Source organism: Patiria miniata, unplaced genomic scaffold, assembly GCF_015706575.1.
Source record: "Patiria miniata isolate m_02_andy unplaced genomic scaffold, ASM1570657v1 HiC_scaffold_20, whole genome shotgun sequence".
Lineage (NCBI taxonomy): Eukaryota > Metazoa > Echinodermata > Asteroidea > Valvatida > Asterinidae > Patiria > Patiria miniata.
In genome coordinates this window covers 13874609-13900965 of record NW_024037059.1, presented here as the reverse complement: position 1 = coordinate 13900965, position 26357 = coordinate 13874609, and the positions used below count along the sequence as shown (strand labels likewise).

General features: G+C 40.8%; 1 protein-coding gene across 1 annotated transcript; it reads left to right on the top strand.

Moving 5' to 3' along the window:
* Nucleotides 1–19476: 19476 nt before the first annotated feature.
* On the top strand, nucleotides 19477–23183 carry LOC119727857 (protein TsetseEP-like). The gene is made up of 3 exons (XM_038199931.1): nucleotides 19477–19557; nucleotides 20615–20896; nucleotides 22722–23183. Exons 1-3 carry the CDS (start codon nucleotides 19477–19479, stop codon nucleotides 23181–23183), a joined length of 825 nt encoding a protein of 274 aa, XP_038055859.1.
* Nucleotides 23184–26357: the final 3174 nt, after the last annotated feature.

Sequence of the window (26357 nt, the reverse complement as noted above, 5' to 3'; positions counted from 1 at the left end):
ATGGCGACGAGGTGGAAGCTGTGAACAGGCACATCCAGATCAATCGGTTCTTTACCGCTGATGACTGCCCCTGTTTTTTGTTTTTTTCAATCATCCCGTTGTGTACCGGTATGTGGAATTTTTAGTTGACCAAACCTTTTTTTCAGCTCATTTCCTTTTAATCTGGTAGCTTGTTTTTTTTAATGAGGAGTATAGGGCTTTGCTATTGAATATTAAGGGTGGGTTTGTACCATTTTGGTTTATTTCTTATATCTAATATTAATGTAGTATATATTTTTAATGTAATGACCACTGTGATTTTAACTGTTATTTTAACTTTTTAAAATAATTTTGGTACCTTAAACCGCAAATCGACCATCTGGTCACAAGGGTTTGATAATAAATAATCCAAAAAAAAAAAACCCTTACCATGACTTTCCCACTCCCTGGTACTTCATTGATCCCTGTGGCTACCTTCATCAGATGGTTCCCCGGCTCCATAAATGCTAAGCAAAGAAAATCTTGGTCGGGAAAAGTATGAGTGAGTCAACTTATTTGTCGCTTGAATTAAATTTACATGAAATGCTTGGTTTTTTTTGGTCAACCAAATTTCAACGAACAATGAATGATGCTTGTGTTTAATTTATATTGGATATGTTCTTGCCCAAACATGCTCTATAACCAGCTTTAAAAGTGTACACTTTTTAACTTTAAACATGAGACTCGGCTATCTACTGCACGTGAAAGTCCCTACGCAATATTTGACTTAACTTTGCCTTCCTGTCTTCCTAATGTTTCATTCAGTGTCACTGGTAGTTTGTTATCGAAAAAAAAACCTGGTTTGGCATAAAATGTAATACTGCCCAGGAAGTTCCGCCCACAAACATTCTGATATTAAAACAGAGTCGTATTTTTTCCTAATTTTTCCAAACCTGTGTTCTTTTTAGGCTCCCCAGAAGATCGAAGGCTACTATTGTAAACAGAAGTCCCCAGAACCTGTGTCACGTTTCGACTCATATGAATGACATCATTACCAATCGGAGGGTGGCGGAAGAGGTCACACCTTGTACTAATTGCGGATGGCGGCCCGGATTTCACCGTAAACCACACGATTAATGCAACCTACTATGGCCACCTCTTCAAGCAGCGCAAACTGGATGCCTTAATTGCCACCTTGTACCATCCCAGCCATTCAGCCTCGAACCCCGTGGAGCGGCTGTGGTCCCCATGCACCCGAGCACTGACCTCCACTTCGATACCGGCAGCGCTCACTGAGGAACTTCCACCCAACAGACAGCCCCTCATCCCAGACGAACGCAAAAGGAAGGACCGGGAGATCTTCAACAACACAATGGACCGGATTTCAACTTGAACCAAGCAGTTAATGAAACCTACTATGGCCACCTCTTCAAGCAGTGCAAGCTGGACGCCCTTATCTTCTCATAAAGTCCCGGCCATTCAGCCTTGAACCTCCACTTCGATACCGGCAGTGCTCACTGAGGAACTTCCACCCAACAGACAGGCCCTCACCAAGGGCGGATCCAGGGGGGGGGGGGGGGGCCAAAGGGGGCCATGGCCCCCCCCAAAAATGTGAAATCGCAATAAAGGCAGGCAATGAGTACACCACCATCTTTTCCTCAAAAAATTGGTTAAAGTGGTCAGAAATTGCCTCAGATCGCACCACAGAGCATCTAGAATCCAAAAATTTTTGGAACCTCACGCCGTAATTTTTTAGACCCACTTTTTGGGGGACCAAATTTTTTTTGGCCCCCCCAAAACTTGTGTTCTGGATCCGCCCTTGGCCCTCACCCCAGACGAACGCAAAAGGAAGGAACAGCACATCTTCAACAATGCAATGGACTGGGTCAAGAGTTACTTGAATGGGCTGTGCTACGCTGGATAGCCAGTCACCTTAAAAAAACTGAAACCCTTTCTGGTCCAGGTATGCTGAGATGGGAAGGGATGATATTTTTTTTAATTTAAAAAAAAAAAAATTGTAAAAGGAATTATTGAGAAGACAATTTTTTTGCTAGGAGGATATATTTGGAAGAAAGTACATGTATTGTGAAGACAAACAATATTTTTGTTTACAATACAGGATCCTTGGTCTCCACTAAAAAAAAAAGCTCCCCCATCACCACCCACAACCAGGTGGTACGTTACCAACAAGGGATCTGGTGATGCTCCGCAGAATGGCGAACGACGTATGTGAGATCAAGGAATACATCAGGCATTCTGACTTTCCAGTCTTATATCAGCTACCAACACCTTCAGCATCCCTGACACAGACAGATCCCCCGCCAACATCACCGACTCGCTCCATCACAAGATCTAGCTCCACTGCCCTTCATCCCCTGTCTTCGAACATAATTTGGGCGTAAAGAACGGTTCGTCCTTTGGAGGCAAATTTTGCCCTATCTTTAGTCCGCTTGTTATTTTCAGAGAAAGAGATCAGGGAATCCAATTGTAAGGGTGCGAAGGGAAACAGGCAACTGCATCCCTTGAGGATTTGAGGAATCAAGGAAATTCTGAAGAACGAGACAACTCTTGGTCAAAAATTTGATGTATACTGGCACCGTGAATGTTTTAAAGCAATTGACGAAGGCTGTAGGTGCCTTAATAGAAGTACTCTTTAAAACTAGAATTGTGTTTGTGAACCTTAAGAGTAAGACAAATCTCTGTCAGAAGTTTGAGGTTTACTGACAAGGCGAGTGTTTAAAGGCAGTCGAAGAAGGCTGTAGGAGACTCAATAGAACTTCACTCTTAATTTTTTTGTGTGTTACAACTTATGCAAGTTGTATTGTGACATTATGATAATGTAACCAACTGAATTTTTATGGGCTTTAAAATTCCTGAAGTCGTATCCCATTCTGCACCTACATTTTGTATGCAACCTCATTCTGCACTTATGCAACCTCATTCTGCACCTATGCAACCTCATTCTGCACCTATGCAACCTCATTCTGCACCTATGCAACCTCATTCAGCACCTACATGTATGCAACCTCATTCTGCACAAAGTGTCACCTTTGTGGCCTCCAGGCCATGTACACTGGCAGCAACAGGACAACACATACCTCCATCTCGAATGCCAGACATTCAGCCACTGTCATCGTATGACCCAACAGCTTCTGCACCAATTACACATGTCCCTACTCCTGCAAACGACAAGGGACTGCCAAGTACATCAGCAGCAGGACAACACGTAGACATTCAGCCACTGTCGTCGTATCCTACTCCTGCAAACAACAAGGAACTGCCAAGTACATCAGCAGCAGGATGACACGTAGACATTCAGCCACTGTCGTCATATCCTACTCCTGCAAACGACAAGGGACTGCCAAGTACAAGAGACTGCCAAGTACGTGTAGCTAATCGCGGCAAAATTACAGACATGCAGGAAGAAATAAAATGTTTGAAAGAGGAAATTGGTATGTTACTGATTTTGTGTGAATCTTGCAAACAATATGTGATGCACAAATACCTCCATTTCATTGCTTTGGACTTGCAATGTTTTATTGCAAAACTAACAATCACCAATGTTTAATATTTTTTTTCTGAAAGGTTTTTTAATGTTATGCATGGAAGGGTGTGGTGGACAACTGAAACAAACGTAATGTTGCTGTATCTGTAATGAAAAAAATACTTCAACTTGACTTGAGCCCAATTGAGCCTTCCAACTTTAGCCTTTCAATTTAAGCCTTCCAAATGCAGACATATACTTTTAACTAAATAAAATAAACATATTAATGTGTACAACCCCTTAGAGAAGATCCATACAGTCGTCCAAAAGCTGGGCTTACTTGTGATCGGGACATGGCCAATAAATACAAAGTAAGGATTTTATATTTTCACAATCTGTGTAATTTCGATGTTGCACAGCTAAACCAGTACTAAATTAAATGCATACATCTATAAAGTACCATCTATGTGAACATTTCAATCAGTCCTGATCGAACACATTTAATTTTCAGAATACACAATAATTTACATAATTTACCTTGACAACACGTTTTAAAAGAGTATGCATATGTATGATCTGATGAAATACTAAAAAGTTATGGGTTCCGTTAGAGATACCGTTCGGAGCGGCCGCGTGCCAGCCACCGACCAGTGATGCAGTTGTGTTTTTATTTACACTTGAGCAAACACAGACAGACCCATTGTTGATTTCATCCATTCTTAGTCTACATGTAACATCATCGTATGAATCCATTGTACAGTTTAATTGAGTGTTTCTTTTATTTTACTGGACAATTCTTCATAATAAGTGCAAAACATTCTTGCTAAAAAAGACCCTTCCTGCTTGGTTTATCTCAGAAGTGCTCTCAAGGACACATCAGCAGCTTCTGCTGTCAGGAGACGTTGCATCGCTGTCACATTGGGGACCTAAAGCTTGGGTCAGCACTGCTGCTATCTGGCAACAACTTCAGCAAGGTGTCACTCACGTTCAAATCTTGAATTTGAACATGATTCATCCAAATACTTTCCAAGCATACCAGGAGTAATTCATATTTCATGTCATGGAAGAAACGGCTGCAGCAACCTTTTAAGATGCAAGAGGAAAGTGCACTGCCTAGGAGTTGTCCTTGTTGAGTGAGCTAGTGGAGGGCAACATAGTTTAAAATACCATTCCAGTAATCACCTAATGAAAGAGAAGTTTTTCTAATCACACATTTCAACTTGTGGTAGCCCGTGTACACTCTGCACACAGTTAACACATTATGATTTTTTTTTTTAAACATCCATATATAGGTGATGGTCGAAATGATAGTCCTGGGCACTCTGCTCAGTACTTGACGTACACCTTCGTGAACAACAACTCCAAGGACATCATCCATGTCGAGTTTATGGACAAACGGGAAAGTAAACTCATCAGCGTCAACATGGAACCCAAAGCACTTCAGCAAGGCCTGCATCAGTTTAAATACAGCAAAGTGGCATCAAAGTTACAGAGCTCGTAACTGATGCTCATACAACCATCGCTGCCAGGATGCATAAATATTCAATTTCTTGTTGATTTTGTATACTCCGGTTTGCATGATACATGCTCATGACTTTTATTTTGAAATGCAAATACCTGAGTGTTTGAAAGACATTGATTGAATTAGTCATTTTATTTGTCTGATTAGGTACACAGGAACAATTGCAGCTATTCAAAAGAAACCAACCACATTATAATTTGTCCTTTGTTTCAAGGTTGGAATGATAGTAATCTCCCTATGAAATTGTACCTTCTCTGACACGCTATCATCTTGAAGAAACCAATAACAGAAGGTCACTCGTAAAGATTTCTGTTAAGGTTTGCTTATTATAGGGTGAATCCACGAATGGGGAGATGGTTGCCTTTAAAAATACTCAGTGTATGGCATCACATAGCTACGTGTTTATAGTGATGTTCTTTTTGTTTCAAGGAGAGAATAACAAGGACATCAAACACCCATATGATGTTTGGCATGGGGCCAAGAGTCTTGGCAAAAAGCTTGCAAAGGTAAGTTCATGTTTCCGTTATTAAGTTTTTTTCTTTCCGAGAAACATAATACCTATAAAGATGAAAGGTGGACTTAATTTTATGCAATGGTTTTTACATTGCGGTAATACCGCGCTCTTGTTTAGATGTGAAATATTTGTGAACAAAATTTTATAATCATTAATATTAATAATAAAATACAGTAAGGACAATTACTTCGCCAGCATTTCCATTCATCGTTGTAGGTCTATTTTCGTCACGATGACGTCATCGACTGATATTAATCCATTTTTTTTCTAATTTCACACACTGATTATCCTGTAGGTTCCACCCTGTCCACTGCTCCAGATGGCGCTGCTACTAGTGGACGTTCCACCCTGTCCACTGCTCCAGATGGCGCTGCTACTAGTGGACGTTCCACCCTGTCCACTGCTCTAGATGGCGCTGCTACTAGTGGACGTTCCACCCTGTCCACTGCTCTAGATGGCGCTGCTACTAGTGGACGTTCCACCCTGTCCACTGCTCTAGATGGCGCTGCTACTAGTGGACGTTCCACCCTGTCCACTGCTCCAGATGGCGCTGCTACTAGTGGACGTTCTTCATCTATATCAAACTATATAAAAATACTCAGTGTATGGCATCACATAGCTACGTGTTTATAATGATGTTCTTTTTGTTTCAAGGAGAGAATAACAAGGACATCAAGCATTCGTATGATATTTGGCATGGGGCCAAGAATCTTGGCAAAAAGCTTGCAAAGGTAAGTTCATGTTTCGGTTATTACGTTTTTTTCTTTCTGAGAAACGTAATGTCTATAAAGATGAAAGGTGGACTTAATTTTATGCAATGGTTTTTACATCGTGGTAATACCGCGCTCTTGTTTAGATGTGAAATATTTGTGAACAAAATTTTATAATCATTAATATTAATGATAAAATGCAGTAAAGACAATTACTTCGCCAGCATTTCCATTCATCGTTGTAGGTCTATTTTCTTTTAAAATGGACTTCCATTAACTCCTTAATGCAGCTTGTTATGGTGTATGGAGACTCACAATGGCGGTCTATGGTTGATGAACACGTATATCTGGAAGAAAACCACCTTTTCCAACCGGGAGCTATAATTTGTCCTTTGTTTCAAGGTTGGAATGATGGTAATCTCCCTTTGAAATCGTACCTTCTCTGACACACTATCATTTTGCTTAGAATAGGGTGAATCCATTAAATCCTTAATGCAGCTTGTTATGGTGTATGGAGATTCCCAATGGCAGTCTATGGTTGATGAACATGTACATCTGGAAGAAAACCACCTTTCCAACCGGGAGTTACAATAGGAATGTCATCAAATGCCTGTTAACAGGGGTCCAGTAATCATCTTGTTTTCCGTTGGCACAAACAATATATCGAGCATTCATCACAGCTTTCACAAGACCTGTAAGGAGTTTACTCGTTTGGTGGATTTCGCAAAAGAGACCTACCGGGAAAGCACAGAAGGAATAAAAAATGTTTGTATGGTGTTGGTTTGTGACGATTTGCTCATTTGTTATTGACCATGAGGGCGGGGTTCACTTCATACTCACGTATACTACTCGGCCCGGTCGACACAAACAATATATCAAGCATTCATCACAGCTTTGACAAGACCTGTAAGGAGTTCACTCATTTGGTAGATTTTGCAAAAGAGACCTACCGGGAAAGCACGGTAGGAAAAAAAAAAATGTTTGTATGGTGTTGGTTTGTGACGATTTGTTCATTTGTTATTGACCATGACGGCCAGGTTCACTTCATACTCGCGTATACTACTCGGCCTGGTCGACAACATTTCGCTTCAAATCAAGTCATCTATAAAAAGTATATTCCAGTTCAGGAACATAATTTAAAAAAACATTTGTATTTGGTGGTTTCGCCTTTTCTTTTGCTCTAAACATGCTAATTACCTTCAAGGGTTTAGAGAGGGAAACAGTTGAAAATCAAGCTCTCTCTAAGACTTCTATGAGGAGGCGGAAGTTAACTATTGTCGAAGTTGCCAGTCATTAATTCAATAGTTTCAATCGGGCCAGTATGTTTACTCATGAAAAAAAAATACTTAAAATACTGTTAAGGAAATGTATACTCTTCCAGGTACAAAGTGTACATGTTCATGAAGTTTCTGTATGTTTGCTTGCCTTTGTTATAAATAGGTCCTGACCCTTTACTCCGGTACCAAAGATGTGCTGGCATGGATGCACTTGGTGACAAGCGACAGAATATGCATGTCAATCACTGATGCAGGCATACGAGACAAAGGCGATGTAATTCCTCGGGTTATTGAAACCGAAGTACGTGAAGTAATGAAAGAAGGGTCTGACTCCGGTAAGAATGCATAACGTATGAACTCGCATCAGAAAATTAAACACATATAAGATTGTCCTTAAAGTGTTGGTAGCCAACCAATTCCAGCTTTTGATGCAATTACCTCTCCTTCCCTCTGTAGTAAGCATTTTGTGCAAAGAAATTTAAGAATTACACACCGACAGTCATCGTTGAGAAGTTATACAGAAGTAGAACAGCAAGTGGGAATGCATTAATCATTTGTTTGTTTCCTATCTAAGAGTAGAATAATAGCTGCAGGATCCTAAGCAAGTCAGTACACATAAAAACGTGACAATAGCCAATTACTTTCTCTCGTACACATCCTCATCCGCATGAACATGTACCAGCAAGGCTGCCATCTCCTGATGGACGTACCCGTCTGAATCACTTCGTACCCCTCCTCAAATGCAACAAGTTGCAAGCTACCAAAGACAAATGTGGGGCTGATCTGTTTCGTGTTTGTTGCAATAGTATCAACGAGAAGTGGATCTGTTGCAGCAGGTGCTGCCAAAGGTATCATGACGGGTGCCTTTGCATCAAGGCATTTTTTTGTAATTTCTCACACTGATTATCCTGTAGGTTCCAATGGCTTTCCAAGGGCTACATTGGGGTGTACCCCGGCACACCTATTCGGGAGGTGAAGGAGTTGACTCGGCGTCAATTTGCCCAGTTGCAAGGCGTCAACTCCTTTCGGCTTTTTTAAGCTGGACTCATCTAGCCACTTCCATAGTGTGATCCCGGCTCCAGCCACTGCCTTACAGCTTAAAAAATGGAATATCTTAAGAACAACAGCCGATCGGGATGGAGCTTCCAAGGGAAATCGATCGAAAATATGGATAATGCCATCTGTGAGTAAGCTAAGACATGATAGTGATACACAAGGAGAAGTGTTCCCTAAACAAGCGGGCTTTCACCATAACAACGAGCCTTTATGTATATGAACTCAACTGTAGCTAGGTCATACAAGTGCACCCACTGGGAGGTAGTAAAGGAAGTGAAGAAACTGGCCAAGGGCAATAGACAATTACTGAAGGAGAACAATCAGCTTCTACGGCGCCTTCTCAATGAAGACATGTCAAGTACATGAGTACACATATCTAGTGTCAATAAACAATCAAAAGGAACTAACTCAGGTATGCAAATACATGTAACTAGTGCCCAAGGAAAAGGGCGATTCCTGGGTATGCTTTGATAAATAGCAAGATACTATCAGAAGAGCTCTTCCCTGCCCAACTTCGTACTGACTTGAGTCAGGAAGAGTAATTGTAGAGGTGTCAGAGGCAAAGAGTAGTTGGAGAAGGATTCCACTGAGTATGCAAATTTACCTGAGAAAGAGTATGAGAGTTCTAGTTCAAGAGATGTGTAACAGCAACAGATATAGAGTGTAGGAGGCTGTGGCAGAAACCGAAAGGAAGGGATTCATAGAAACTCTGTTACCCGATTGAGGGGGGGGGGGGAGCATAGCCACGACTTTTCTGGATGCTTTGGAATATTATACACATGTACTTTCATTATAGTAAGGTATTTCATATTTATTTTGTTGTGTTTTGTAGTTTTGTTATGTAGTGTTTGCAAATCTTGTATTTTCCCTTCAACTACATGTAGGTCATGATATCAGAAATGATAAGTTTTTCAGCTATTCATTTACCACGGCAGTTTAAGTTGAGAAGCATTATGTATGTAACCTTCCTCCATCCTCATGGTCAAGTTAAAAACCATGACCCTATGTCTTTTTTAAGTTCTTGTCATGAATATTGAAAAGTGCAAATTGTGGCTTTTGTGTTAATTATTTTTTTTAAATTTTTTAATTCAGTTAAATGCTCAATTGCACTATCAGTTACAATTTTAATTTTAAAGAAATGTGAATCTTTCATTTCATGTAACTTTGTTTTGCAACACTTTATTGATTCAGTGAAATTTTAATTCAGCGATTCCTTTTTTTTATGACAGCTTTAAATAAAAGTAGTCATGTAAATCAAACAAGTATTATGAAAGTATTTAAAGCATGAATGTACACAGGACGAACACTGATGGGTGTAGGAGTATGATTCAGAGATATATTAAATCTGCTGTTCAAGAAGAAACAGTGCAATGTCCGTCATTACAATGTACACATGTATTGAGGTGTTGTATAGCATAGATACTACTGAAGATGATTTAAATTTGCATCCTTATAAGTTGTGTAATGGGTGTAGGAGTATGATTCAGAGGTATATTGAATCTGCTGAAGAAACAGTGCAACGTACCTACCAATACACTGGCCACACTTTCTCCTCACTCATAAAATTGTGAGATACCGGTATATGTGTCATGAAACATGGTGCCCCCCAAAAAACGAAAGGAGCTGCCAACGGTGGTCAATACGGCTGTATTTAATTTCTTGATCTTTTCCAATTTTCAATTTTTCTTTGGAACATAATTCTAATGAATTCTGTTTCCTGAAGACATAAGATTATTTCCTAATAAATTACATTGTTCTTAATCATTAATATCTCCCAGACGGACCATCTGAGTGATCGAGAAACTGTAATCAAGAATTTGGAGATGGAGAATTTGGCTACCCTTGAAATGAATAAGGAACTGAAAGAAATCATCAGAAATCTCTTGGGAAGTGGTTAGAATTGAGACAGCGGTAAACAAGATCCCTCCTTGCAGGTTTTTAAAACCCCTTGTGGATTTCCATATCGCCGTAGCGGGAATCCGACATTTACAGTTCTCATACCTGCGGTCTCATTCCCTGACTCCCCAGAGGAGTTCCAACAGCTTATAGAAGAAGCCATCAAACACTGTCAAGGTTTTGGCAAAATAAAGTCAGTGCCGCTTGATGAAACTTTGTGTTTAATGTGGCCTTGTGTGTAATCCACACTTTTTATTGACATGTTCATGTTTGTGAATCTGCTTGAAAACAGTGAAAAGGGCAGTGAAATGTCCTTTTTTGAATGCAATCTGGAAAATGCACCTTTAGGTCCAATTTAACCTTATTTTCAACTTTCATTTTGCTGTTTTATTAAGGGTATTTTGGTGCCTTTTGGTTTTTATGCTCATGCAAATTTCAATATTCAAGAGCAAAATGTGATTTGTGGCAAATTTTGATAGACCAACAAAATCTGTATACACCTAGGCAAAGGCAGTGAATTCCATCTTCAAATCCAGATATTCAAAGTTTGTCTCAATGCTGTCCTTTGCTAAAACCTTCACATTAAATTCAGTAAACGGGAAGCAAAACCACAGTCATTGTGAGCGGTTCCTCAATGTAGGAGGCGGAATGTTGACAATGCTTTCTTGCTTGCAGTCTCAGGAAAAGGCAATTTGTTTGTTGCAATCGACATAAAAAAAGGTTGTAGGAAAAACATGGATGGTGTACACAAGTTGAAAGGTTCCAACCAGCCTTGCAACTATAGTGTTTTTGGATTGAGACTACCAGACTCAAGGGAGCAGGAGAAAGCTTTTCCCATTTTCATTCTCTGCCAATTCAGAGAGGAAGGATATCCATTCTAAAAGGCTTTATGATGAGTGTTCCCACTCTGCCAGTCATGAACTAAGGAAATTGATACAATAAGGTTTGGATGTTGTTGAAGAACAACAAAAGATAAGTATTCAAGGTTGGACTAATCCCATTGATAAGGAATTGGGAAGTCCAATATTTCAACTGAAAATCTGTTCCAAAATCCTGTCTACTTTTCAGTACCTATAAAAAACATAATAATCTGAAAGACCTGACACCCCCTACTGCAAAAATTCCCGGGTTTCGCCCCTGCCAATGCAAATTTATGCAGAACGGGTGGAATTTGTGTTTGTTTAAGCCCATTTTTATTTCATTTTTTTTGTGGGAGGGGAATGTCCATAAAAAGGCAGCCCCAGGTTTTTTGTTTAATACATTGTACATGTATTACTTCAAGTTATTTGTACATGTAACTTGGCTGTGCATGTATTTCGTCAAGTATCATGGCCAGAAGAGATTACAAATGTACTCAACCATGGAAACTGCCATTTGGAAAAGACACGTTTTACAAATCAAAAAAAGTAACTGAAATACCCGGTAAGTTGTGTAAAACCTTGACAGGACATGTCTCGTTGCATTATTATCTTTAAAAAAAATTCATGCAGTCACTATACTTTGGATTCTTATATTTTCTTTCAAGAAAGGCTTACATTTGACTGAAATAAACTTTTAGCTTAGACAGTTTCATGAGTCCAAACATGACTCTCTGGAAACCTCAGAGAATACACTTCCTGAAAAGACTTTAAAACATCCTTGGAATGTAAGCAATAAGAAAGTCATTAAAATGCCAATGAAATTGGTCAAGATGCAAGATAAAAACTGACCACTGTTTTTGGTATTCGGTCTGAAAGCTTTTAAAGAGTTGATAATTCAAACTGAGTTTGATTACATTACTGTAAATATTTTCCTTGGACTGTTTCATTAAATTAATTTTTAAAAAGTTCATTCATTCAATTAAATTGTATTCAAAAAAGGAAATATATTAATAAGCTTGGTTGACAGCAATATACTTAGAGTCAATTATACAGTTTAATCCAGGAGTCATGATTCTTTTTTAATCAAAAAGCATTTTGCTAGGCAGAAATAAGCAAAATTTCATAAGCACCTTCTAGGCTTGAATCACTGCAAGATTAGTTGGAATAGTGCAAGAACTCTCTTAAAACATACATTATACATTGTATATTATTTATCCACTAATTTTTAGACCAAGTAAAAAAAAACAACAACCAAGCTTCTCATCCCCAGCTCTTATAGTTGAGAAATGGAAAAGTCCATCTGCCACCTTGAGGGAAAAATAAGAAACACAAAAAGCACCTCAGGCCTCCTTCATTTTTTTTCTTCTAAAAGCCAAAGCTAAAGATGAGAAACTGGTTGTCTTTTTTTCAATTCCCCTTATTTCTAAGTTGAATATTTCCTTGCTCTGTGATTTGCTACAGGCAATTATGTTTCTCCCTAAACTATAACCAACCCTTACGATATTGTTGGAGTCAGTCCACCAAAAGAACTCTCAGGCGCTACCTGAGATTTGGAATTGGTTACAAGCAAATTTAAATTCTAAGAAATGTGGAGTCAAAATTTCAATTCAAATTTACTTTGTTTGATTCTGATACTGAATTACAAGGGCTTACTTTAAGTGTAAGGTAAGTGTGGCACTTTACGTAACAAAATGTTACCCCTTATAGTTATACTTTTTTGGGGGTTACAATATGAATGTACATTTGTGCACACTGTCTCCGTCAGCTAGGAATTATCTCCCAACTAACACCCTGATGTGAGGCCATTCCAGGGAGCCAGTGAACACTTTCCAAACATGTCATGTAGCTTATCAAAATTCCCACTTCATCATCTCCTCTTAATTAGGTGTCTCGTCTAGGTAACTGTAAACACCTCACATTTGGACCCCCTCCCCCCCCCCCCCCAATTTCCCCCAGAAAAAAACATGTTAAGATTAAGGTGCAGGTGTTTATTTGCCTTTGTCGGCCATTTTAAAAGAAACCATATTTTTCTTTGTCATATTTTGAGGTTATTTAATTAAAGCCGTTTGTGGTAATCAAACTTGGCAGTGTGTGTAGGAGACATTTTTGCAGGTCTCAAGTTAATATTCGGTAGACAGAGTTCATGTGATGAACTGTCATAGGTCTTCATTGGATGCTGGGCAGATGGATGTCGAGATACATGAAGCCGTCACTGCTCTCCCATTGCAAGGTAGCAAGAGGGAAGGCATTGTCACTGCTTTTGTCTGTTGCTGGCTGGTTAGGGTGATGAGATGATGTCACAGATTTTTGTTAGATGATGGGCGGATGGATGTTCAGGTACATGAAGCTATCTGTATCACTGTTCTTTCATTACAAGGTAGCAGGAGAGAAAGCATTGTCACTGCTTTTATCAGTTGCCGTTATCATACTGTGACAACCTACCATAGGTCTTCATTGTCTGCTGGGCGGATGTTGAAGTACATGAAGCTGTGACTGCTCTTCCATTACAAGGTAGTGGGAGGGAAGCCATTGTCACTACTTTTATCATTTGCTGGTTGGTAAGAGTGATGAGATGTCACAGGTTTTTGTTGAATGCTGGGCGGATGGAAGCTGACATACATGAAGTTGAGGTACATGAAGCTGTCACTGTTCTTCCATTACAAGGCAGCGGGAGAGAAGGCATTATTCCTGCTTTTATCAGTTGCTGGTTGGTTAGAGTTATGAGATGATACCATCACATTCATTGGTTGCTGAGCGGATGGATGTTGAGGGACATAAAGCAGTCACTGCTCTCCTTGTACAAGGTAGAAGGTCGCAAGGCATTGTCACTGCTTTTATCAGTTGCTGCTAGGTCACAGTGATGAGATGATACTGTCTGTTGGGCTGTTGGGTGGATGGGATGTTGAGGTACCTGACGATGTCACTGCTCTTCTACAAGGTAGCTGGAGTGAAGGCATTGTCACTTTGTCTGTTGCTGGTTGGTCAGAGTGATGAGATGATACCCTCACACACTGTCACACGTCTCCACTGGTTGCTCGGTGGATGGATGTTGAAGTACCGGTACATGAAGCTGTCACTGCTCTCCCAGTACATACAAGGTCGCAAGGCATTATCACTGCTTTTATCAGTTGCTGGTTGGTCAGAGTGATGAGATGAGACCATCACAAAGTGTCACAGGTCTTCATTGGTTGCTCAGCAGAAGGATGTTGAAGTACATGAAGCTGTCACTGCTCTCCCATTACACGGCAGTGGGAGTCCAGGCATTGTCATGGAGTGATGCAGGCTTTTGTCAGATGCTGGTCGGTCGGAGTGATGAGATGTAGTCTTATCATAAACAGTCACAGGTCTTGATTGGTTGCTGGGCATGAAGCCTTCACTGCTCTCCCATCACACAGTAGCGGGATGAAGGCATTGTCACTGCATTTTTCAGTTGCTGATTGTTCAGAGTGATGAGATGAAACTGTGACAAACTGTCTTCGCTCTTTCACAAAAACTACAATCATCACTTGTTTCATTTTGCAGCTTGACAGCAAGAGCCCATCTGGATTTGTTATTGAGTAGAGATATTTTAGAACTTCCACTGATGAAGCAATGTTGACATGACAAATGTTACACGTCTTCATTTGCTGCTTTGAGGAAAGATGAAATCATGATAACAGTGCAAGTTGCATGTACATGCATCTGAAGCTTCCGGGTGCTGCTGGATGGAAAACGCTGCAAACGCTGAGCTGTCTTAGCGTCATTGTGATGAAGTCTGCAAGCAGTACTGGGTGGAGAGAGCTGTCATGTCTCTAATCAATGGATAGAGCCCTTGCATTGAACTGTTTGAGGCCTTCATTGCTCATAGGCAATTGAGAAACATTTGCAATACAGAATGTCTTGGTTGAGAAAAGCCACTGCCTCACACAGTTCCAAGTTCCTCCTCTGAAGAAGTGTAGTCCTCCATGCACAACACTGTCTCAAATTTCTGCTTAACACTCCTGTTAAGTGTTTTTGATCAAAAATTTCTTCTGAGCAAGAGCCAATTCCTTGGAGCTGCTAAGCATTGAAATCCTTGATAAAAACAGTTTGCCATAAAATCACTTTGCTACAAATTGTTGTGCTTAGCAGCTTCATTAAATTGGCCACTCAGATTGCGATGGTCAGACCAACCAATTCCATTACCTCAATTTCCAACGATGCAAGTGCTCATCTATGTAGGGGTTAATGAAGTCGGCGTTGACTGGAGAGTTGATCTTCCAAAGCTGACTCATGTCTACCTGTATTGCATACAATTCAGGTCTTTTCCCGACTTGAATTGCCCAAGTCAGGAATTTCTGTTCTAAACCATTTGCATACACAGTAATATGACTGAAGATGCAGGCATGCCTAGCAGTAACCACAAACAAAACTTTTCAATCAGACTTCAGAAAAATATGGTTCCTTATACATGTAGGTATACGCTACATTCATTAGATTGTTGATTCTACCTTGCACTATCAATCCAGTGGCATTCGCCAAGGGGAGTTTGATGATGAGGGGGAGGGGCACGTGTCCCCCACAAATTTCCAGTGCCCTATAACCCCCCCCCCAAAAAAAAAAAGAAATAAGAAGAAGAAGAATAATTACCAATAATTGAGTATTAGGAGACATTCCCATAGACTTGTGCACACATTTTTTCCCAACTTTAATTACCCCTTACCCCAATTTTACCTTATCCTACCCCACCCCCATGAGTTTCAGTATTTTACTAATTGGACCACGAGCAATCGATCTAGCCTGTTTGCAACATTAAAATTTTGACTCTAAGTAGGGGAGATGGAATTAGGGAGACATTGAAATGTCTCCCTAATTCGACGTGTCTCCCAAAGGTATAGCTTATGACGCTAAAGTGTCTCCCAAAGGGTATACTTGTTATTATAATCATAATAATAATACAAATTTAAAAATAATTATCCAGGATGCTATAATAGGGCGACTTTCCCACTGACTTGTGCACAAACCTAACCTGTCACCTATTAACCCAAGTTTACTAATTGGACCACAAGGAATCAATCTAGATGGTTTGCGACGATAAAATTTCCTTGTCCTAAGGGTCGTTTTAAGAAAAGGGCGACAGCTATATGTCACCTTTATAGTAAGGTGTGTCGCCCTATTATAGCATTCAGTGGAATAAAGAAAACTAAAATAAATAAACTAATAAAAAATTTAAAAAATACATGAAATTTGCCCCCTGTCCGGGAAGTGTCCCTTTTATGTAATTAATTATTTATTCCCTTATTCCATTATTTTTTTTACAATTTGTATGCATTGGAAAGAAGGGGGAAAAAAAGGTGTTTATCGAGTAAAAATCTCATCAATACACAGTGTAAAATATAATGAATAGTCTCAAGTTTTATGGGATAAATCTCTCTCCCTTCCCTTTATTCCCCGCAGTAAGTTTCCTCTTGGTACCAAGCAATAATATTTAACGATTGAGAAATATATAAGTTACTCAAGGACTAGATTGCACAATGTAACTCTTGGAATGTTTTCTTAACTGCATAAATCCATCAAAATGCAACAAGACATGTCCTGCAACACCAGCACATTAGGCCCAACATGTACTATACATGAATGTAAGTGCATGTATGGAAAGATTTCGAATTAGAAAAACAAAATTTATCTGTGAGAATTTGAAGTACGGGTAAATGAATGACACCAAGCAGAATTGATGACTTTTGATCGCAAGTCCAATTATGCAATGCACTGGGTTCTAATGGAGTATGCTTGAAGTTGATTTGGCCAAAACAAGCAAGGAATAACAAGTACATGTAGTCTGACCAAAAAAACAAAAACAGAAAACTTACCGCAATCGGCCTAGTGCTGGCTAATTGGAACCGACCAGTAACGGCTATACTGTAAATTACTGGTTTCCGTTAAGCAGTGGGTATAGCCTGCATCACATCGATATTGACTTTGTACTGTCAACCGTTATACATGCACAGCCAGCTCAACGTACATGGTAATGGGCGGTAACGGCCTGATTGGTACCAACAAAATGGTTGACGCAATCAGACCCAAATACTCTTGTGGCCCCCGTTCATGTCAACTCCTGCCCTTATTAAGGCAATCAGGACCAAATTATTCTGACCTTCAGACTTGGATAGTATTCAAAATCTGCCTGCTGTGCAAATGTCGTAAGTAATACTCGATGATTCATTTCATTTTATTACCTGATAACATTTAATATTGGATGTCTTTAAATACGGATTTAATAATTTGTCGTGAAGTGAAGGTTATACTCCTGTACACTGTCGATTAACATTCTAACTTACTTGGCCACACGGACTGTAATTGTCAAATACCTACTAATGCGTCATATCATTTTATGCTTTTTGTGGAAATTCAAAAAGCTATGAAGGCAGCCGAAAGATCTGACATCGCAACAGACGATGAAGGAATTGCCAACAAACAAAAGTGAGTAGGCGTAAGAAAAAACAAACCCATAAATCCCTGCATTTTAAACCCTGCTATTTATTAAAGGCATTGGAATACTTTATACGCACAGAACATATTTATGTGCAACATATTCTGCTGACAAATAACTTCTCAAGTTCAATCAGACAAGCTGCAATTTTTTGGAAAGGAAATAGACTGTCCTTTGAAACAAGTGTATAACAGCAAATACATGCATGTTGTGAGTGATTACACACAAATTGTATATTTCCTACAAACTCTGCCTTGTTGAGACTCAACTGCAGATGAAGAGGGTATCCATTTATTAGTCCTTGCAAGTCTTCACTTAATCAATATGTTGCAACAACAAAGACAAAAGAGACCAGCATGGATCATTGACAGTGATGAAGCAGAGGTGTCTCAGCATTTTGGCTGCCTACCTCCACTTAGAAGCAGTACACTCAAGAAGAAAGAGACTGGAATGGATCAGTGACAGCAACGAAGAGGAAGAACTACCAACTCAATTTTCGAAGACGCCAAAAACCATTTGGTAATCAGCTCAGGCTTCTGCAAGCTTGATGGATGCCGGCATAATTGCCAAGAGGCCATGTGGGAGACCCCGTATGCTGGCAATGCAATCTGGGGTGAGGGAACGTCGTGTAAGGATTGATGATGTGCCAACACCATTAGTAGGACGTCGGCAGCCAGGCAGGGGAACAACCAGAGCAGCTGATAGAGCCAATGAGCAAGGCGGGGTGAGTCTGAGGTTTCATCATTGCCTGCAATAAACATTGAACGCTCTTCTTTTTGAGAGCCAGCGATGACTGATCGAATTGGCTCACTAGTTAGTAGCAGTAGTACTACTAGTAATGCATAGGTTGACAGTTCCGTCATCCAGCTTGAGGAGACTTGGCCTGTAGTGGCCCCAGCACTTGACCAGTCTTTGCTTAGGCCTGACCCCGTTTTTTCAAGTACCCAACCGGGTTAAAGAGAAAATATGGAGTGGGAAGTATATAGATCTGTCTTTACTTTTTACAATCCTGCCAAATAAAAAACCCTTTTTGTAAGTTGTTGCGAAAATATGGCATGATAGTCTGTAAGCCCGAGTCTTTGAAAAAGAAATTTGATAGCATTGATAAATGGCTAAAAGCCTTTCATACATTTACGGCAATTTATGCGGTGTGCCACCCTCTCCGAGTAGGCGAACTACTCAAATACACGGAGACGGTGAGGATGGCTGCCTCCCGGTTTAGCAGCTTGGGATGGCGTGCGTATGATGAACAGTTTTGTTTGTGCCAAGAAGCTAACCCGAGCCATTCCTGGGGGGCTATTGACATGGTATTGTGGGTTACGGCAGAAGGCGCTGCCATCCACTCCATCTGCACCACCTTATTCAAGCATCAGTTTTGTGCATCATAACTCCAAAAGCGCTGGCTTCTGTTTCGCCTTTACCCAGAAGAAAGGTTGCCACTGGTTGAATTGTAAATTCGCACATAAGTGCAGGAAATGTAACCGTTTTGGACATGGTGCGCTAAGTTGCCTAAGAGGCAATTTCAAGCCAGAAAACTTGATTGGACCTAATCTCTACGTTGAAGAAATGGTGGCTCAGAAAAGAGCCATAAGTTTTGGGGTTTTTTCCACACACAACACCCGTTCACCAAAAATTTGGCAACCAACTGGGGGATGATGGTGACCCCCTTGGCATAGATGGCGCACATGTTGGTGTCTTCGAAGAGTCCGACGAGGTACATGTAGGCTTCGCTCGCCTCCTGCAATCCCATGATGGCGGAACTCTGTAATCAAAGTTCCATTTTGAAGTCCTGTGCAATTTCACACCTAAATCTCTGGAATGGCAGCTTTCAGGTCAGTAGTTCAGTGCTCTTCTGCTAGCAACGAATCTCACGGAGGGCAACGGTTCCCAGTTACATTATGCATAAGTCAAATATGGACAAACTTGGCGTTATTTGGACATTGTCAGATTTGTTGACGCAAAAATGGATGTAATTATGGTGAAGGGGTGTTTAAAAAAAATGAGGCTGCTCTGTTCGTGAAAATTAAGAAATTGTTTGCAAACTTTCCAAAGAATGCCATCAGAACTACAACGGAGATGTATAGAAGATGTCCTTAAAAGATGTCATTATGGAGTCCCTAAAACCTCACATTGAATCCTAATATGACAATGCTTGAGCTGATAACACATCACTGTCACACATAAGCAGTGACACAATGGAATATTCAGAAGACTTGCATGAACCTAACTGCATTTGCAGACAACCCAACAATGAATCAAGAAGCATGATTGCCTGCGATAAATGCAACACCTGGTACCATTGCCGATGCATATCTTTGAAGCCTCAATCACAAAACAAGTCATGTTTGGATGACGTCCGACTTTAATTTCTCACTCAGGGAATTGATGCTACATGGGTCTCAAACGCATCGAGTTGAGTGGCTTTCCATGTAAATCCCGCCATGTCCTGGTTTTTTCCTATTTATTTACATCATTCAGGTTTTCGAGTGAATGAAAGACTGCCCCTTGGTTTAAGGGAAATCAAGTAAAGCATATCACCATCCTGGATCTGACAAATCTAGTGTAGAGGATGTCTTTACTTCCTACCTCATCAACGAATACAACGTCATCAATCATCTAGTACACTTTGTTGGAAACCAAACGTACATCCTTTTTGAGGCTGCAGCAGCAACATATTTCCATCGGCACCACCTGGTCAATTTTGTCTCGATGTTGACAGAGCCTAACTCTCCCCTGCTAGCCGTGGCTGAAGATGCAAACAAGAGAATACTTCAGGCGGAGCTATGAGCACTGGGTGTTGTGCACAAAGTTATTACCGGTCCATTTTGGCACATGGTCAAAAGAGCAGAGAATGTACTTGCAATAAATGATGTTCTTCATCTGTTGCAGACACCTCTCTTTTCATGGAAAGATGATGCATTGGGATTGCTCCACGGTGAGACAGCCATAGATGGGGCTCCTATCATTAAAGATGATGCAAATGATTGTCTGTTCGAGGAATGTGAAGATGCGGAAGAGCAGGCAATGTGCGTCCAGGCACTAGAGTTCATCTGCTGTGCAATCCTGCTGATTCTCCAGCGACAGTGCAAAGATCAGCTGCCAGGAGGGAAGTATTGGAAGCCTACTGCTGAAACACAAGTCGAGTCTTCAAGTGTCTTAAGTACCAATATGGTAGGCGAGCGAGACGTTGCATACTTAGATATGCTAGTCAGAAAAAAGCCCTTGGCCAGGACAGTCAGGCATTAATAATGTGGTCTAACAATAAGACGCCGGACTGGTAATAAAGCCTTCTCACTGAGGAAAAGGAACGATACATGGCCTCGGCCAGATCGCACTCGAAAAAACGTCATCAGCCACTAACAGGAAGGCATGAAAGAATTGGGGAAATCTACCAGCTAAACAGAAAAAGAAACAAGAAAAAGAAAGAGCAGATGCATAGTTTTGAAGCCTCTACCACAAAACACTGTAGCTGATAGATGCTCAAAAGAGATTGTGCATGTGAAGGTAGTAGATTGGGTGGCAAGGGTGTCAACATGGCAGGCTTTCAAGCAGGCCATCAGCAAAATTCTTAATCAAGTTGATATTGCAGTAGTGACAACAGGTTCCTATTCATCCATTTCAGCCAAATTATGCAACCACAGAGATCTGGCAGGTGAAGGAGACCTTCTAGGACAAATTATGGCAAGGCAAGGTGTCACATCAAATTTGGTTTTGCCCTTCAACAACGTTTTAACACTGTATACTCAGTGTGTTACCTCCCGAGTGAAAGTTGGAAAAAAATCACTCGGGTTGGGACTCGGGTGGGATGTCTTACCACTTGACCACCAAGCTAACGGGATTGGTTGGTTGGTTCGAATCTGATGTACATAGCAGCGGGGAACCGCATTAACTATTCGTAAGATGGAATTTTGCATCGGGGTTTACTAAGGAGGTGACACACTGAGTATGCAGTGTTTATACGTCGGTAAAAGGCAAAACTGCATTTGAGTTACATCACCCCGACACAAAAATCTGATCTTATGAAAAGGCGTCAAATATAATAGTAGACGAGGCTCACTGCATCATTCAATGGGGCAGAGATTTTCATCCGGATTTCTTACAATTGCCAATTTTGTTGTTCTGGTTTCCAAATGAAAAAGTAGATGCTCTGACTACTACAGCGAAGAACTGATGTCAGACTTGAAAGAAATTTGAAAGATGTCTGGAGAATCAACTTCCAACTCTGAGCATGCCATAGATTCAGCAACTGATGATAACCTTGACTTGGGTAAGGCTGGGAAAAACGGAAACAATCAGAAGACCCAGCCGAACCTAGTAAAAAGCAACGGTTGTCCCATGAGAGCACAGATAATTCATTATCGGAACTTAACACTGAATTTTCGTATAGTTTTCATTCACAAGGAGAGTGGGTAGCGGTCGCTTATGAAACTGAGTGGTTTATCAGGAGTGTACTGGAGGTTAAATCATCAGAGAAAGCTGTCATTCAGTTTATGAGCAGAGGCCATCAAACACATATCGCTGGCTTAGAGTTGATGATGTAGACACAGTTGACAGTAAATTGGTTTTCGCTAATGCTTTTGATGTGTGTACAGCAGATGGCAGAACGTGGCCAGTTGCTGAGTGCTACTATCTGCCGGAGCTTTACAAAAATTATTGCTACCTGTACTCTTCTGGACTTGTATTTTAACTACACAATAAGCTGGACAAAATGCAAAAGTACACCGTTAAACTTAACTTGTGGCAATTTTTATATACTCAGCATAAAACATAACGTAAATCATGGTTTGAATTGGAAGTCCCAAAAAGTGAAACACTTGGTTTAATTACAATGTACTTTATTCTTTTTCACTTTGTAATGTAGATGGCAGGAAATTTGTGTCCATTGAGGACATCCTCAAATTTGTAATAGGACTCAGGACACCAGTAGTGTTGGGATTCAATCCTCAGCCACAGATTATGTTTGAACTGTTGTTGGAGCTGTTCCTGCCTTTGCAAGCCCGCCCCAAAGAACCTTCCCAAACCCGACCCAAAGAACCTTCCCAATTCTGACCCCAAGAACCTTCCCGAACCCGACCCAAAGAACCTTCCCAAACCAGATCCAAAGAAACCTCCCAAACCCGACCCAAAGAACCTTCCCAAACCCGAGCCAAAGAACCTTCCCAAACCAGATCCAAAGAAACCTCCCAAACCCGACCCAAAGAACCTTCCCAAACCCGAGCCAAAGAACCTTCCCAAACCAGATCCAAAGAAACCTCCCAAACCCGACCCAAAGAACCTTCCCAAACCCAAGCCAAAGAACTGTCCCAAACCAGATCCAAAGAAACCGTTCCAAACCCGACCCAAAGAACCTTCCCAAACCCAACCCAAAGAACCGTCCCAAACCCGACCCAAAGAACTGTCCCAAACCAGATCCAAAGAAACCTCCCAAACCCGAGCCAAAGAACCTTCCCAAACCTGATCCAAAGAACTGTCCCAAACCAGATCCAAAGAAACCTCCCAAACCCGACCCAAAGAACCTTCCCAAACCCAAGCCAAAGAACTGTCCCAAACCAGATCCAAAGAAACCTCCAAAACCCGACCCAAGGAACCTTCCCAAACCTGACCAAAAGAACCTTCCCAAACCAGATCTGAAAGATTTATTTGAATTTAGCACAATTACAAAACTACCGGTAGACATAAATCCATGTTCATATCCACCATGTTCATGGCCCCAGAATGCGAGGCTGGGCTATCCGCAGGCACCTGCCCCTTGGGCGATTCAGCAGTACCCAGCTGTGGGATCTCAAGGGGTTTGCTCTTAAGGAACAGGCGTCGTCCATCAGGATGAAGAGGGGGAACAAGACCGTACCTGACGCCGTAGGGGCTATGGACAAGATCAAATATGGGGACGTTCAGGCTCTCATGAAGAAGGCATTGAATTATAAATACCAAGAGAGAGTGAGTGCTGATGGTGTGTGTGAGTTTTTTGGACCTGGGGTGCTTATAGTTTTAGCCCAACTTAACAGGAGTCACTGGAGTTGCTCCAAAGGAACAAGCAGCATCCATCAGGGTGAAGAGAGGGAACTAGTCCCTACCTGATGCCATAGGAGCAATGGATTAGATCAAAAATGGGGACGTCCAGGCACTTATTAAGAAGGCAATTGCATGAATGTTCAACATGTAATGCACACATCATGTGTTCTTACCAGTGATCAACGTACACCTGACCTTTTTCCAGAATCCTTACATACATCACAAGCTCCGAACTGCTCATAACAGAACCCCAATGCAATTGTGGGTGGCAGGTGCAATGGATGGCTACCCAATAGACGAACTTAACACGCAGGTAGGTTGTGATAAAATCATGTAAGTCATCTATTCCTACTGAAAGTCACCGAAAGCTCAACAGTACTGTTATAAAGGCTCAGATCATCAAAAACTTGGCATCTGTTACAAATACTTTATTTTGCTTTTACAAAAAAACTGCTCATTCCATATGTGAAGAACTGCTCTGAGACTGGAAGTGAGCCTAAGGTAGAGGGTTATTTGTTGTGGAGTGAAGGCTTTAAAGGCCGAGACTGATGAATACAGTGTTGACGCAGGCCAACATCATGCAGGTGATGATGATGCCGTAACTGTTCCAGAAACTTGCATACCACTTCCAGAGGAGGAAATACCACTGCTTCGTTTCAATTTTCCCATAGACCCAGAAACAAATGCCAACGTCGAAGAGCAGGTACACATCTATAGGGCTGTGAGGGATTACCTTCTCGAACGTGTACAACATCACCTATAGAGTTGCAGTCATGGGGCTTCTTCATTTGGAGATGAATGTGTGGCAGGGCCAAATTTAACTTGCATTTTTCCAATGTACTTTTGTATGCTTTAGTATTGGAGTAGCCCCCCTGAGAAAATCCAGTGTTTTTATTAGATGTCCCCAACCCTTTCATCTCTCCAAGCTCTGATCCACTCCGATAGAAACATCAATGAAGTCATCAAGCAGATGCAGATGGGCCAGTAACCAGTCATGACATCATCATGTAATATTTAAAAACTAAAATTATTCTGATGACATTTAGAACAATCATCCGAACTATTTAGAAAAACTCCTTTCCTCAATTTCATCCGTAAATCCTGTACAAGTATATAAAGGGCGTAAATCGCTAATAAAAAAGTGTGTGGAAACACCTCACCGTAGACGCTCTGTGATTATTGATGCTGGATTCCAGAAATTGAACCAATTTTTTGGGAAAGAGATCCTCATTTCAACTTTTAACTTTAGTAGTGTTTCCCCCTGATTAGCTTTCCCCAGTAACAAGTCCACATTGTATGTAAATTAGACACATGCCATTGGTCCCCTTCCCCTAAAACCATGTGCCCTGCCATCCTGTAAGAAAGACCACAGACCCCTGAGTAGCAGACCAGCAGCAGAAAAGAGAGCATTACATTTTTGAGTTCCTCTCTTTCCCCTTTTTCTTGGGTGTGTCCTACGCTGTGAGTGTTTTATCTGCTAGAGTCATTGATTTTCTTCCAAAGTGTCTTGAAAGGTCTACTTATTATACACACTGTGTTGCAACGTTTTTGTTTTTTGTTGGGTTTATTTACTTTTTGTTTCCTATTTGATTTTTTTTCCAAATTTATTAATTTCTGGGTTTTTTTTTCCAAAACGTTTTTGTCTTGGTCACATTTCAAGTGTTTGTTCCTCAGTGGTTGATCTGAAATTCCAGTTTGGTTAATTAAGAAGGTCATTTCCCTGTGTTTTTTTTTGTGAATGTAAAACTTGCAGATAACCATTGATTAAATTTGTTTTTGTGAAGTTCCATCCCTATTCAGTCTGTTTCTTTCCTTTTTTAAATTTGTCCCAGTTTTGCTATTAAATTTTATGTGACTCCATCAATTTGGACCAGACTTTTATAAATATTATTAAGTGAGCCATTTTTCTTTGTTACAAATGCAGCTAGAAGTTTGCACTACATCTTTACTGGCATGTGTTTAAATTGAAAGTAGCATATATGCGTTAGTATTCATATCACCGAAAGCTCAACAGTACTGTAATAAAGGCTCGAATCATCATAAAACTTGGCATCTGTTAGAAATACTGTATGTTGCTTTGACAAAAGAATTGCTCATCCCATATGTGAAGATTTGTTCCGAGACTGGAATTGAGCCTACGGTAGATGGCTATTGGTTGAGGAATGAAGGCGCCCTTGACCCAAACTACATGTACGCTTACATACAGCAACTGGCGTTGACTTTCCTACATGCCCTGATGCTCCTTGGCACAGGAGAGTGAAAGAACACTGAAGCAATGATTGCAGGGAAGGTAAAGTTCTGCGCTTTGTTCTATTCCCAGCACCACCTGAGGTATCAGGAGATATTTTATAGTAAAAAAATAACTAGACCCCACAAAGGCTTACATGTAGGAGGAGCCTCTCTGAAGAGGAAAGACTGAGTACATGAAGATGGCAAAGCAACAGTCATCTGAAGCCTTGGAAAGGTACAATCACTGCACGTTGCTCAACAGCAACGCAAAGAAGCAGCAGAGAAGAAAATGAGATCCAATATACATGTAGCTCCATCAGTAAATGGGGTAGCAGCACTTGATGGTCTCTGGACCACTGCAGATAATGTTGATCATGCACATCAAAGATCT